This window comes from Gracilinanus agilis, chromosome 2 (genome assembly GCF_016433145.1).
Source record: "Gracilinanus agilis isolate LMUSP501 chromosome 2, AgileGrace, whole genome shotgun sequence".
NCBI lineage: Eukaryota > Metazoa > Chordata > Mammalia > Didelphimorphia > Didelphidae > Gracilinanus > Gracilinanus agilis.
The window spans coordinates 573,102,610-573,117,022 of record NC_058131.1 but is presented as its reverse complement, the minus strand read 5'-3'; the positions used below and the strand labels follow the sequence as shown (position 1 = coordinate 573,117,022).

General features: G+C 44.7%; 1 protein-coding gene across 1 annotated transcript in view; it reads right to left on the bottom strand.

The window, feature by feature from the left end:
* Positions 1–1,645: 1,645 nt before the first annotated feature.
* The window catches only part of IGDCC4 (immunoglobulin superfamily DCC subclass member 4), a 33,407-nt gene continuing 20,639 nt past the window's right edge, over positions 1,646–14,413 (bottom strand). Inside the window, exons 6-13 of the mRNA XM_044660116.1 lie at positions 14,088–14,271; positions 12,571–12,698; positions 7,926–8,096; positions 7,375–7,512; positions 6,497–6,602; positions 4,316–4,547; positions 3,342–3,503; positions 1,646–2,116 (exon numbers count right to left, since the gene is read on the bottom strand). Of these exons, the coding sequence (XP_044516051.1) occupies positions 1,646–2,116; positions 3,342–3,503; positions 4,316–4,547; positions 6,497–6,602; positions 7,375–7,512; positions 7,926–8,096; positions 12,571–12,698; positions 14,088–14,271 (1,592 nt within the window). The remainder of the gene's footprint in view (positions 2,117–3,341; positions 3,504–4,315; positions 4,548–6,496; positions 6,603–7,374; positions 7,513–7,925; positions 8,097–12,570; positions 12,699–14,087; positions 14,272–14,413) is intronic.

The following is a 14,413-nucleotide window of genomic DNA, read 5'->3' as shown; positions in this document are numbered from 1 at the left end:
CCCATTCCACTGGCAGGTTAAATCAGAGAGAAAATTGATTATCCAGGTGAATGTGACCAGGTGAATATCCAATTTAGATTATGACACGACTGCTCCAAATTTAAAATGAAAACAAATCAAAATCTTTTGGATAAACTGAACTAATCCAGCTGTGTCCAAAGCCAGGGTGTAAGAGGGAGGGAGGGGGAGCCTCCCATAAGGGCACCTGACAGGCAGGTGGGCTATGGTTTTTAAAAAGTCACTGCATGGGGATGGAGCCAAGATGGCAGCTTAGTAGCAGCAAAAGGTGGAACTGCTCCGAGAATCCTCCCAAAGCAACCTTAAAAGTCACCACAGTGGGCACAGTTGCATCTTTAGAGAAAGGTGGTTCCAAGAACCAGTAACATGAATGGGGCAGGGGAATCCCTTCAGCCTCTGAAACAGATGTGAGGTAGTCCTGTTGTGAGGAGGGAAATGTAAAACAACCACAAGAGAAGTGAAAAGGGAAGATGGGGACGAGGATGGAGAAGAGATAAAAATAATAGACTAGAAGAGAATGTGAGAGGGGTGAGAGATGGAGGAGGGAGGGGAAGAAAGTGAGAGGGAAATGGGGGGGGGAGAGAGAAAGAGGGCAAAAAGGAAAAGAGAAACACGAAATGAGGGAGATACACAGGATGAGGGGAGGAGAGAGGAAAGAAAAAGTAGGTATGTAAGAGAAGCAGGAGAGGGAAGTGGGGAGAGAAGACAAGCCAGGGAAGAGAGAGCAACAACCAAGGAGAGATAGAAGGCATTTTCAGGGAAAAGGCAAGAGATGAAAGAATAAGGAGGGAAATGGCACCAAGGGCAGAGAAGGGAGAATGGGAAGAAAATCGAGACAAGAGGGAAAGTCTGAGGAAGATGAAGAATGGGGATGGGGGAAAGATTACAAGGGGAAGCAGAGAGACAGGACACAGGGAGGGGAGAGTAGCAAGTGGCTGTAAACCAGGCTTTGCTCAAAATAAAACAAAGTTTGTTTAGAGGGGCCTCAGAGTCACTTGTGCACACAGCAGGAAAGTGGATGAGGGGAAGGAGATGCACCTAGAATGTTAGGCACCTGGACCTACTTGGAGTTACCTCCCCCCAGCCAGAGAGGGAGGCAGTCTAGGGGTGGCACTGTCTCGCTAAGACAGGGTGTTAGAGACACTCTCAGAGTGTGTAATAAAGGATGTGGAATCATGGAAAGGTTGGCAGGCCACAGCAACAGGAAATGTTCCCGGAGACTGTCCTAGAAAGAATATTATCTACTAACCCATTTACTTCTCATTCTCATAAGCACTGAGCAAAGCATGTGGCAGAAGATGGCCGTGATTCCCCAGCAAACACATCACTCTTTCTCCTGACCCACTAACCAACTGTGTGGGTCTACAGAAGCACATGGATGATAATGTGGAAAGGAGCCTATTTCTGAAGGGGCAGGAAGGAGTGACTGCCTAAGAGAAGTGAGGCACTTTGGGAAGAGTAGACTCCTAGGATGTGGGATCTAACTACTCCAGGGCACCTACTGGCTCCTCCCAAGGGTCCCAGGAAGGTCTCCACATGGCTTAGTGAGAAGGTACACACATCCATGTGCACAAATGCAAACGCGGTTTCACATGATTCAGACCATATGGGTGCCAAGCTTTGCCAGTCAGGGCCAGAGACTTTGGGTTGTAGTGGATGAGAGGAGACCAGAAGAACCACCCTGAAGACCATCTGGTTGTCCAGAAAGGGTGGGGGATCCCTTTATCAGCTGACCACCCCTGTAGGTGTCAGTGTGCTCAGTGGCCACCTTCTCCGGAGCTTCTCCCCGCTGAGGAAAGCCATTGCAGAGGCCCTGGACACTAGCTGCCTCTGGATGGTGAGTCTGTCTGTCCAGCCCTTGTCCAGTGGCTTCCAGCTCATCTCCTCCTAGGTCTCCGCTTGGCCAGTCTGCTTCCAGCCCCAGCTCACTGCTATTGGAGGGGGAGGCTGGAGACCTAGGGGGTGTGGGGTCCCTAGGCTCTGGGCCATAGAGCTCAGGACCATGGTGCCCTTCAGAGGCTGAGAAGTCAGAGTGGACAATAACATCAGCCTCCACTTGGTTCCTGCAGGCTGAAAGTGGTTTCTTTCTTCCATCACTCTGGTAGGGACAAAGAGCACAGAATATAAAATTCAAAAACACTGAGAAGAACACCAAGTGACTTCCACACCTAGGAGTGGAAGGATAATTGAATGGTTGTCACACCCCTGATTTGGGGGAGGGACAATGAACAACCATCACATCTGGGAGGAACTCATAGTAATCATCAGACTCTGTGAGATACACAGAACTGCAATTCACTACACATAGAAAGGCAGCTCACTGTAGTGGAAAGAACATGACTTACAGCCACAGATTTGAAACTAGCTACAGACTGAAGACAACCTCTCTGAATTGCTTTTTTCATCTGTAAAATGAGCACAATAACCTATTTTACAGAATAGCGAGAAAAGCTCACTGTCTTAAATTTGTTTTAAATCTTTCCTAAATAACACTAAGAAGAACTAGGCAATCTGGGTTAGGTGACTTGCCCAGGGTCACATGGCTAAGAAAATCTGAGGACATATTTGAACCCAGGACTCTCGACTCTCGACTTGACTCACAGAGCCATCCGGCTGCCCCCTAGCTCATTGTCTTTCTAGGATCATAAGATCTAGGAATTTTAAGGGTCATCTAATCCAACTTTCTCATTTTACAGATGGGAAAAATGAAGGCCAAAAAGATTTAGACACTTGACCAAGGTCATATAGATGCTAAATAGTAGAACACAGCTCCAGTGCTCTGACTCCAAATCCAGGGTTCTTTCCACTACTCCACTCTGACTTCTCATTATAAATCTGAATGTGTTATATACACGAGAATTATTCTGATATGCATCAAATAGGCAAAAGACCAGGTGATGGGCATCCAGTTGTCCCAATCCCCTAAATTGGAGAAGCTCTAGAACCACAGTGGGCAGATCTGAGATTGTGAGATTCCCATATGGTTCTGAAATCAATCTGGTGGTTCATGTCCCTTTATAAGACACTGACCAATGAAGGTTGGTAAAACCCAAGTAGGTACAAAGAGATGAATCCCAACCTTGGATAAAACCCAAATCCCCCAGAACTAGTGTCTAAACATTCATATACCCTTCTCCACCTTCATTCATTTCCAGGTGAAGATTCCTGGAATCTCCCATATACTTCTAGAAAGCAGCTCTAGCTAATGGGATACCTCATTTATCCCAAAGAAGAATGAATAGGTATACCTGATGAAGGCTGTTCCCACCCGCCAAATGCTGGACCCAAACCCTCCCCACTCCCACTTCTCCACACACACTAACCATCATGGCATCATACATCAGGGCCTGCAGTAGCAGAGTCTGCCCTGCTCCGGCAGGGGGCAGCAGGGCCTGGGTCAGAGCAGGGTTAGTACCTGTCTGAGGGGTCCCACATCCAGCCCAGGTTCCTGACCAGCTCAGTCCTCCTGACTGAGCCCATGTGACCTGCAGGCAAAGGATAAAGGACCAGTCAGTGTCCAAAGTCAAAGCTAGATTCTGCTGGGGGGCAGGAACCTGAACCATGAGATTTCTAGGTGAAAGATGATGTCCTTTCGTAAAGGCCCCCAAGACCCAGAGGATAAAGACAGGAGATCTAGTTAACTGACTACCTCTTTCCCAATGGGAAAGATGTTAGAGATGGCTCTACTGGGAAGGACCTTAGGGCAGGGGTCAGTATCTCTATGTGTGTAGGGACAGGACAGGAAAGGAGAAGGATCTGTTTTACATTGGAAAAGGCATCTGGTTAAGTCTCCAGAGTCTAAAATGGAGATGAAGCACGGCAAGTGAATCACCAAGTATGGGGGAAGGAAGGAGGTTTGGGTGAATGATCAGGATCTGCTTTTGGTTTATCCCATTTTACTACTGATTCTGTTTTAGATGTGCCCACTGCCTGAAAGGGAATGAATTGGGAAGAGTAAAAAGGAAGGGCCAGCAGGAGATACTGAGATCTACTTGGGGAGGAGGTTGACCTTGGAGGTCACTGTAGCTTTTTTGAGCCGGGTCTTGGTCACCAAGGGTCACCTGTGGTGTCTATATGGAGCCCTCCCCCTCCGTGAGAACCAAATTGGCCAGAGGGATGGTGGTCCATCTGCTCTCCCTTCCCCCATTGACATTTGGTCCAGAGAAGAAGGAAGCCATCACTTGACACAAGCTATACTCTGCCACCCCCTGGTGTCCTAGCAGAGAACTGACATGTAGGAAGCCACCAAATTACAGAGGTCAGCCTGGGGTTGTGGACCAGGGTCCCCAAACATCACCTTTCTCTTGGTGTGGCCTCGACCTTCAACGCCACCCCCCATGAGGCTGTGTACTTCGGCTCCCTCGTCGAGGTCTGGGAAAGGAGAGAGCGATCCATCCTGGAGTCGAGGATGAGGACATACGAGGGACTCCAGCTCATGGGCAGCAGGTGGGCCAGGTGGACCCAGCTGGGCTCGGGAGTAAAGCCTAGGGTTCTCAGCAGTGGGAGAGGCCAGACCAGGGAGCGATTCCCTGTACAGAAAGAGAGGTGGAGAAAAAGGCAAAGGAATCAGAGGTATGCTTGGGGTGGGAGATGGGGGAAGAATCTTGAAGAAATCTAGCAGAAGCCATTGACATTGGGGAATGCCCAAATGGGTCCTAAATCTCCAGAATGACTCCTGAATTAACTCTTATTTATCACTTGGCCATGAATTCCCATCTGTTTTAATTTCTCTCATTTTGTCCATCTTCTGTAGAAACTCATCATAGAGCAGAGCGACAGAATTTCTCAATTGAAAGAGTCCTCAGCAATTATCTATTCTAAACAGAAAATCATTGTCCCAACACCTGGACAGGTTCAAAGACAAAGAACAGACTCTGCCATTGTGGAGTAGGAGACAGAGTGATGGATAAGGGTCAGGAAGACTTGAGTTTGAATTCTGCCTTAAGACACTTACTCTCTGTGTGACTCTAGGAAAGTCACTTAATCTCTCAGTCTCAGTTTCCTCATCTCTAAAATGAACTCAATAACCTTTAAATCCCCTTCTAGGTCTAAATCTATGATCCTATGGTCAGTCTGGGTTAACAGGTCCACTTGGAAGAAGCATCTCTTTCCTACTTATCCTGGAACGCCCTATCTCCTGACCCTGACTGGGGCGAGGTGAGGGATGCTTGAGAGAAGGATGCAGTCGAGTCTGTCTTAGATAAAGAAATTGCTTTACTAAAGTGGAAATATGCCTTGCATGATTTCATATGTATAACTGATAACACTTTGCTTGCTTTCTCAGTGGATACTGGAGGAACTGGTCGAGGGAGGGAGAGAATTTGAATTCAGAATTTTAAAAATGTTAAAAGTAAATAATAAACTTATTAAAGAAAAAATGGAAAAAAAGAAAATGCCTTAGACTTGATCCCTATTCCTCTAATTTCAGATTAAGCCCAAAATCTGGGAAGAAGGAAAAACTGACTCTTTTTCACGCCTATCTTCACTGGCAAGGGGAAATATCTCATTGACTCAGTACAGCAAAAAGAGGAAGGGCTAGGCAGGGCTGTCTTTACTAGGCTTCTTTGTATCTAAGGAAATTATTCAAATTGGAAACATATAATAACAACTTTTCCTATTTCTACTAGCCCTTTCTCTTTCTCTAAGCTTGGATCCAAGATGATAAAGAGGAGAAAGGAAGGGGAAAGCTTCCTTCATCAGCGCTTATCAGTTGCATCCTATGGAGAGTAATATCAGAATGTCATTAAGACCCTCCCCACCAAAGAAGGCTGTGGGATAAAGAGACTAGTGACAGTGAAGACGGATGGAATGAGGTGAGGAGGGAAATGACCAAAGAAATTCTGGGAGACACCCTTAAAAGAAATAGTGGATTCTTCCAAATCCCATATTCCATTTTATACTCTTCACTAACGGTTCCTCCAGCCCCATTGTCTGTTCTTGGATGGGGGTGCCCAGGGGCCATTTGGAGGGAGGCCATGGTTTCACTCCTTGGCATCATTTCAAGGGTTAGAGATATCTCCAAACACACCATACTCCCATTTATAAGGGAATCTATCTCTAAGCTACTTCCACTTTCTCCATTAGAATACAACTTCTTGAGGGCACGAACTATATTTTAATTAATTTTAATTTTTTATAAACCTTACCTTCTACCTTAGAAACAATTGGTTCAAAAGCAGAAGAGTGGTAAGGGCTAGGCAATGGGGGTCAAGTGACTTGCCCACAGTCACCCAGCTAGGAAGTGTCTGAGGCCAGATTTGAACCCACGACCTCCCATCTCTAGGCCTGGCTCTCAATCCACTGAGCTATACAGCTGCCCCCAGTATTTTTTTTTAACATTTTATTTGTATCCCCAGTGTTTAGCACAATGCATGCTTGTTGGCCCACTACCACAGTTCAGGGTTATGTTTCATAGAGGAGGTGAAAAAAGGCTGAAAAATCCCTGATTTGCACCCCTCATTCCCTATCCCTCCCTCACCTGTGGGAGTTGTTTCGGAGGCCAGCACACATGCAGGCCAGGAGGCAGAGCAGGCCCAGGCAGACACCAACAATGATGCCTGTGACCGAGTGCACGTCCAGGACATCTGGAAGAAGTGAGAGAAAGAGAGAAAGACAATATGGACAATCAACAGTATCACATACTACACATAGTTCCAAGTATTTAAGATGTCCTGCGGGTTCATATGCCTCCCACAGGAAGACCCAGCACATATCCTTAATATACAGACATGGGCAACAATGTGCCAAGTAGGTACTGCATGTTGGAAGGGTCCTTAACCCAGCCCTTGCCTACTACAAGACTCTTGGCATTCCCAAGACATTCAGAAGATTCTGTTTCTGGAAAATATTCTAAATCAATCTGCCAGGGAAGCAATTGCCCTCCCCTCCCCTGTCAGACCAAACTCGACTCCTGATGAAGTCATATCACACCACCACCACCACCACCACCACCAAACAGTTTTCTAATAAAATCGATCTTCCCTCCAATCCAGGCTCCTAAACAAATTTAAATCCCACCCCCATCCCCAACCGAATCAGACTCTTAATTAAATTCAGTTTCCCTACAAAATAGAGCTGAATCCCCAAACCTCCAGACTAAACAGGTCTCTTGACCCAACCAACGTCTTCATGAAACCAGAACTGCCTAAAATGACTCAAGGTCAAGCTTGTCTCAACATAGGGGCTGGCCAAAAGGACCTTTGGGGATGTGGGGAGGAGATGGCCACTCGTTCGAGTCTTCTATGACTTCAGAACTAGATCCTGAACGGTAAAGGTCTCAGGTTCCTCCTGGATACCCCTCCCCGCTTCCTCTGGAGCCCTCCTGTATGTGTTCTCTCCTCTTCCCCCGATGCATACCTGAAAGCTTCTCCTGCAGAGTGAGCACATCCTGCAGACCAGAGAAGGGCCCCGGTCCCACCTCTGTCCGTGCCCCCATCTTGAAGAAATACCTAGTGTCACTTTCCAGCCCATGAACCTCAACACTAAAGATGTTTCCTAGGGGAGTATGAAAAGCAGAGAGAGTCACGTTGGCAGGTGGTGAATGGGGATGGTCATGGAGAGAAGCCGAGAAGCCTCTTGAAGAGCTCTCCTACTTTTCCCCAATCCCCCGTCTCACTCCCACCAACCAACCTCCTGGCCAAAGGCAACAGGCAGCTGCTCTGCCTCTGACATACAGGGAGAGGTTTGAATCAGCCTCCCACCAGGATCTCACTCCTAACTAAATCAACAGTAAGAAGACAGACTTTGGTTAAACAGCAAAAAGAATTTCCTAAATTCTAGAATGAGCTGGGGAGTTCTCTAAAGATGCAACATCATTGGGTCCTGTCTAGGAGGAAGATGGAAGACACAGCACAGCTTGCAGCTGCCTGAGAAGTCTCTGATGGCTCAGAGGGCCCAGTCACACTCACCATCTGTGGTGAGCAGGGTCCACAGGTGGTCAGGCTTTGAGTGGTTGGAGCTGTACAGGATCAGATACTCCACGATCACTCCATTGGGCTCCACTGGCGGACACCAGCGAAGTCGAACTGTAGATGGGGTGAGAGGGCTAAGGCGGAGGTCAGAAGGAGGGGTTGAGGGCCCTGGGTAAAGTGAGAAGGGAAAAGCCGTCAGGGGGAGAGTCACTAAGGCTCAGACATTGAAGAGGAAATGGCATTAAAGCAAGAGGAGAGGGATGCTAAGAACCAAAGGGGGGTGGAATTAAGGCAAGAGGAGGGGGAATGCTGAGAACCAAAGGGGGATGGCATTAAAGCAAGAGGAAGGGGATACTAAGAACCAAAGGATGGCATTAAAGCAAGAGGAAGGGGATGCTAAGAACCAAAGGGGGTGGAATTAAAGCAAGAGGAGGGGGGATGCTGAGAACCAAAGGAGGATGGCATTACACCAAGAGGAAGGGGATGCTAAGAACCAAAGCGGGACAGCATTAAGCAAGAGGAAGGGGATGCTGAGAACCAAACAGATCATGAAGGGAATGGGACAGAGGTATTGTTAGGGACCTTACAGAGTCTGGGACAAGAGATAAGGGTTTGGGGATATATGGTATATTATGGTGGAAATAGTAATGGCTTGGAATTATGTGACTTGAATTCTTTTTAATCCTGACTCTGTTAACTAACTTATTGGGTAATCTTTAGATTCATTTCACTGGGACTGAATTTCCCTACCTATAAAATAGGTATGATAATGGCCTCACTGGGTTTCGATAAGGATGATGTCTGTCAAAGTACTTTGGAAAGCAGAGTTTCCATAAAGTCCTTCTGCCCTTTCCAAATAATAAAACTTATTACTTACATAAGGGTATAGCGATCATAGAGATCCTCTGTACATGACACCAAGACTCACATTTATTGAAGTTTTGGAAAGCCAAATCACACCATACACAGCATAACTTATTTTCTATCCAGTGATCAACAAACAAAAAACCTTCAGCAGAACTGAGGCCCACATTAGCTATGCAACAAAGGCAGGCATCTTGGTCTACTAGATAAAGAGCTGACCACAAAGTCAGAAAGACCTGGGTTCAAGGCTAACCACTAATATGTACTTGTAGGACAAATCACTTAACCTCTAATTACTCTAGGCAACTCTTTTTTAAAAAAATCCCTTACCTTCTGTCTTAGAATCGATACTAAGTGTTGGTTCTTAGGCAGAAGAGCAGTAAGGGCTAGGCAATGGAGGTTAAGGGACTTGCCCAGGGTCACACAGCTAGGAAGTGTCTGAGGCCAAATTTGAACCCAGTACCTCCCGTCTCTAGGTCTGGCTCTCAATCCACTAAACCATCCAGCTGCCTCCAACTCTTTTAAGACTATATGATACTAGCTGTGTGACCCTGGGCAAGTTGCTTAATTCATATTCACTACCTTTTATGACTTTTCTGTCTTAGAATTGATACTAAGACAGAAGGTAAGGGTTTTTCCCCCCCTAAGACTATATGCTGCAGAAAAGGTAGGTAACATGCAGTGTTAGAAGAAATTTCCTCATCTGGGAGTTCCCTGGGTCCCGCCCTATCAGCTGTGCTTAGAAAATTCATTTTGCCTTTAAATGACATTTATAGATTGATTCTGTCATGTTTTCAACCTGTTATTAAAATTTAGAAGTTTAAAATCTGCTAAAGGACTTTCTGAGCAAGTCCTAAATAAAGTTGTTGTTCACCCTTCATTTTTTAAAAAGGACCAGTGCCATGATAGGGTGATGATTTGACTTGCTTTTGAAATGAATTTAATTGAGGCAGAGCTGCACAAAGCTGTCAAGTCTCATTCTCTCTTCCAGAGTGTCATTAAAATCCAATGGATTTTAGTTGGAATGACTGGCAATGGCCAGGGATGACAGTAGCTTCTTCACTGTCTGACCAAGCTCTAAGTGCATCTTGATGCCTTTGTCCATCGTTCCTCATAACTGTTTGAACAAACTGTTCTCATTTGCCCATTCCTGCCCCATCTTTGGGGTTTGCATTTGTAGCCCCAACACTTAGCACCATGCCTAGCACTTAGTAGGTCCCTAATATGTGCCTGCCAATTGGTATATTTCCATTATCCTCCACAGGGGAGTTTATGTGGTATGTTGGAGACAGATCATGGGAAAAAGTAAATCCTAATGGTGAGGTTGAAGAGTCCTTACCGTTGATGTAATTTAGTTCCTTCATTTTATAGATAAGAAAACTGAAGACCAGAAAGGTTAAGAAAATTGCTTGAGGTCAAGAGGCAGTAAATGGAAAAGCAAGAATTTGGATCCAGGTCCTTAACTCCAACTTCTTAACTTCTTTTTTCACAGTAACATCATGTCTTCCTTTAGTTCCTTTTAAAATATTTCCTAGGCACCAATGTAGCATCTGTTATTCTTCACCTTTGATAAATGACTGGCCCATCTCATTTTCTGATCATATATTTCCTAGATGACATATTTCACATTACTGTTAGTGTTCAAGACTCACTACTAAAAATATGCTGGAGCCACTTATACCCACCATTTGTCTTTCTATTGACCTTTGGGTCATCCACAATTTTTCTTCTTTAGAGATGGTGATGTCCCATAATTCACAGATAAATAACATCTCTGGAAGAAGCTGCAATACATTTGTGATCTCCTTAATTTGGATCTTTCCTTTAGTATGCAGACAGCAAATCCATCCATCCCTGTCCATCCTATTCAATTCTTGCTCACATCTTCCAATAATTTCACTGCCAAGGGCCCACCTAATGTCCTAGAACTCTTCTTCAAAACTAGTGGTGCATATGTACTATCCTGCTCTTATCAAATATCCAGCCCACCTTTTCCCTTCACACATGGCATCTTTTCTTTAGTTCTTCTTCAAAGTTCCTTATTTGCTATATGTTAAGCTCCCATTCACCATTTGTCTTTCTATTGCTCTCTTAGTAATCTTCTATTTGAATTCTTTGGAGACTGATGTGTTCCATGTCTTGAAGACATTTAAAAAATGAACTAGAGAGGGCAGCTGGGTAGCTCAGTGGATTGAGAGTCAGGCCTAGAGACAGGAGGTCCTAGGTTCAAGTCCGGCCTCAGACACTTCCCAGCTGTGTGACCCTGGGCAAGTCACTTGACCCCCATTGCCCACCCTTACCACTCTTCCACCTATAAGCCAATACATAGAAGTTAAGGGTTTAAAAAAATAAAAAAAAATGAACTAGACTATTGGTATTAAAATATGGACTCTTGTTTTGGGGAAGTTTGGGGTTATCCAAGGAGCTTTGAAATTTCTCAAAGGTAATTTAGTCTCTTCTCCCCATTTCATTTGATCCTGGGCCCAACCATCTATTTGTCCTGTTGGTCCAAGATATACACATCTGTGTGTGTGTGTGTGTGTGTGTGTATACACCCCCACATGTATCTGCATATGAGATATATTTATATATCTCCATATATTTTGTCCAAGATATCACTATATGTAGATTTTTGACTGAAGAGCTCTATTTATCTAAATGTATATCATAAGATGAACAATTGGCATCTTCATTCATTTGGTTTTTCCTATGTGGATGCTCAGGCCAAACTTTTTTGAATGGTTATGGATCTCATCCAGGAAGACTCTGCAATATTCCAGATGTCTTGATTCAATGCTATAAACAAAAAGAAGCATCTGGAAGATTTCTCCATACATAAGAAATTTTTCTTCAACTTGGATTCTGCGACAGATCTCATTCGTGACAATGATGAATATCTTTGACTAGGATGAAGCTTCCTTACCAGAGTGTAGACAACCTTCCTGGGAACTCCATTCTTCAGCAGCAGCTCTGCTTGGTTTCAGCTCCACAGAACGACATGATCCTTCCAGGTGCCCCTTGGCTCTTTTCCCCCACCACCCCCTACCCCAGAATTTCCCTGTTACTTTTGTGTGTTGTCTTATTCCATTTGATCATAAGCTCCTTGAAAGTTCCTCCTCTTTTTCCATATCTGTAACGCCATTTCTCAGCACAATGCCTGGCACATAGTAGGCACTTGCTAAATGTTTATTGAATTGAAAATATGTCTCACTGTTTCATGTTCTGTTGTATGTTAATAATCAGAGAATTCACTGTACAAAACAATCTTTTATGTTTATATCTGTCAAGGAATCTTGAATGATCTTAACATATTGGTGAAATCTTGCACAGAAAAGGACCTAGAGAAAGAGCTACTACTTTGTTTTTTAGGTTACATTTTTAAAAGTAATCCACAAACAGTAAACACTATCTTTTTCACCTTTTGGTTGACTGAAAGATGTGGCTGTAGAAATCATCTACAAAAATTTGTCTGTTCCCTTTTTCTATTTGATCTTCCTAACAGTCCTGTGAGGCAGGCAAAGATTATCACTCCCATTTTACAGGTGATAAAAGCAAGGCTCAGGGAGAGTAAGTGATTTTCCATAATTGAATTAGATGAGTTAGTAGGTGGGCAGGTCAAGAGTAGAACTGACTCCAAGGCCAGGGAGCTCTTTCTACTACAAAATAAATCCTCATTAGAGGAAGAATCTTAAGGTGGCTGAGTCAGGCCCTGAACAGAGGAGAAGAGGCACTTCGAGGGTGTGAAGGGGATGAGGAAGGCAGTTACAGAGTCACTCACTGTCAGGCAGAGTAGAACGTTCCACCACGGAACCAAATGGGCCATCCACGCCCACCCCGTGAGATTGCACCGCAAACTCATATTTGGTAAATGGCTTCAGCCCACCAATGAGGATGTCCTCGCCAGAGCTGTCAGGGCAAGAAACCAACAGAGCCCTGAATTTGAAGCCAGCCCTCCCCTTCCCAGCATCCCCCATTGCTTGGGTCTGTCCCACCAGTCCCCCACTCTCCTCTCTGAGGTGGGGCACATTTATAGAGGCTTCCAGAAGCACTTAGCTTTGCTCAAAGATCCTTTAACCCTATTAAATCAAGTCATAACCAGAGGGCTGGGGCCCTGGATAATTCAAATTTGTATCCATTTTCTTTTCTTTAAACCCTTACTTTCCAACTTAGAATACTATGGCGGGGAGCTAGGGGACTCAGTGGGTTGAGAGGCATAAAGACGGATGGTCCTTGGGTTCAAATGTGGCCTCAGATACCTCCTAACTGTGTGACCCTAAGCAAGGAAGTCACTTGGCCCCCCCCCCCAAAGCCTAGCCCTTGCATTGCTCTTCTACTTTAGAACCAATGCACAGTATTTATTATAGAAGGTATAAGTTAAAAAAAAAAAGAAGGAATCAATAATATGTATTGGTTCTAAGGCAAAAGAATGGGAAGGGCTAAATGACTTGTTGCCCAGAATCCCACAGTTAGGAAATGTCTGAGGCCACATTTGAACCCAGGACCTCTTATCTACAGGCCTGATTCTCTTTTTATGGAGTCGTATAAGCTTGCCCCTTGTATCCATTTTCTAACTTGAAATTTCAACTCTAAGTTACCTCCTCTAGCAAAATCTAATAGATTAACCCAACCCATTTTATGCTCAAACAATACAATGCTCCTACCTATCCTCTCTCAACATAATTTTGTCATCACTATATGTGGGTGTATGTAGAATTATCCCTTCCACATCACAGAAGTTAGGGGCACAACACCCCCATAATATGGAAAATCTATGAAAAATGTTTTGGCCCTTCCTTCATACTAGAGAAAAAGTCTGATTTTTCTTTTATTTATGGTACCTTATTATACATTTTGGGTTAGGTATGCATTTCCGAGTTTCTAGTCTTTTCTGTGTCATCTGCTGTATGTTGTCTGCAGCTTCCACAAAACTCTAAAAAATTCCCATTTAATTTCTCATATTGAAATGGCTATAGGGAAAGTCTCAATGTGGAAGGGATAGCCATTTATCCCTTCCTCTCCCCTATAAGGTAGGAATTCCCTAAAGGCAGGTATCATGTATGGGAAGATATCACCTATTTTGTTACATATGCTCAAGTACTAAGTCCAGGAGGGTTCTGTCCTCTCCAGGCTTAATTCCGATGTCATATCCTTTTCTTTTTCCTACAAGTTCCCAGTTCTAAAGACCAGAGTGGCCCTGAGTGTAGCCCCTAACCATCCTCACTCCCCAGGCAAAGAGGGGACAGTGGGAGGTTCCTGAATGCCTCACACCGCGTTTCCTCTGGTGCACTGCCTTACCTGGTGTAGTAAGTGACCAGGGAGGCATTCCTGAGCCCCCAAGGACTGAAGCGAACTGTGTAGTTGACAATCTTGACTGTAGTGAAGTCTGGCTTCTTCCACCGAAGCCAGATGGATGTGGAGCTATTTGACTCCGCATGTACATGGGCAGGGGGCAGGGGTGGGCTCTTCTGTACTGGTGGATCTGGTAAAAAGGAAGCAGGGAGGAGGGAAGAATGAAGAGTTCAGAAGTCCAGGCCATGGCATGAATTCCTACTATCCACTTTGAATTTTCTCTTTCTTTCTTTCTTTCTTTCTTTCTTTCTTTCTTTCTTTCTTTCTTTCTT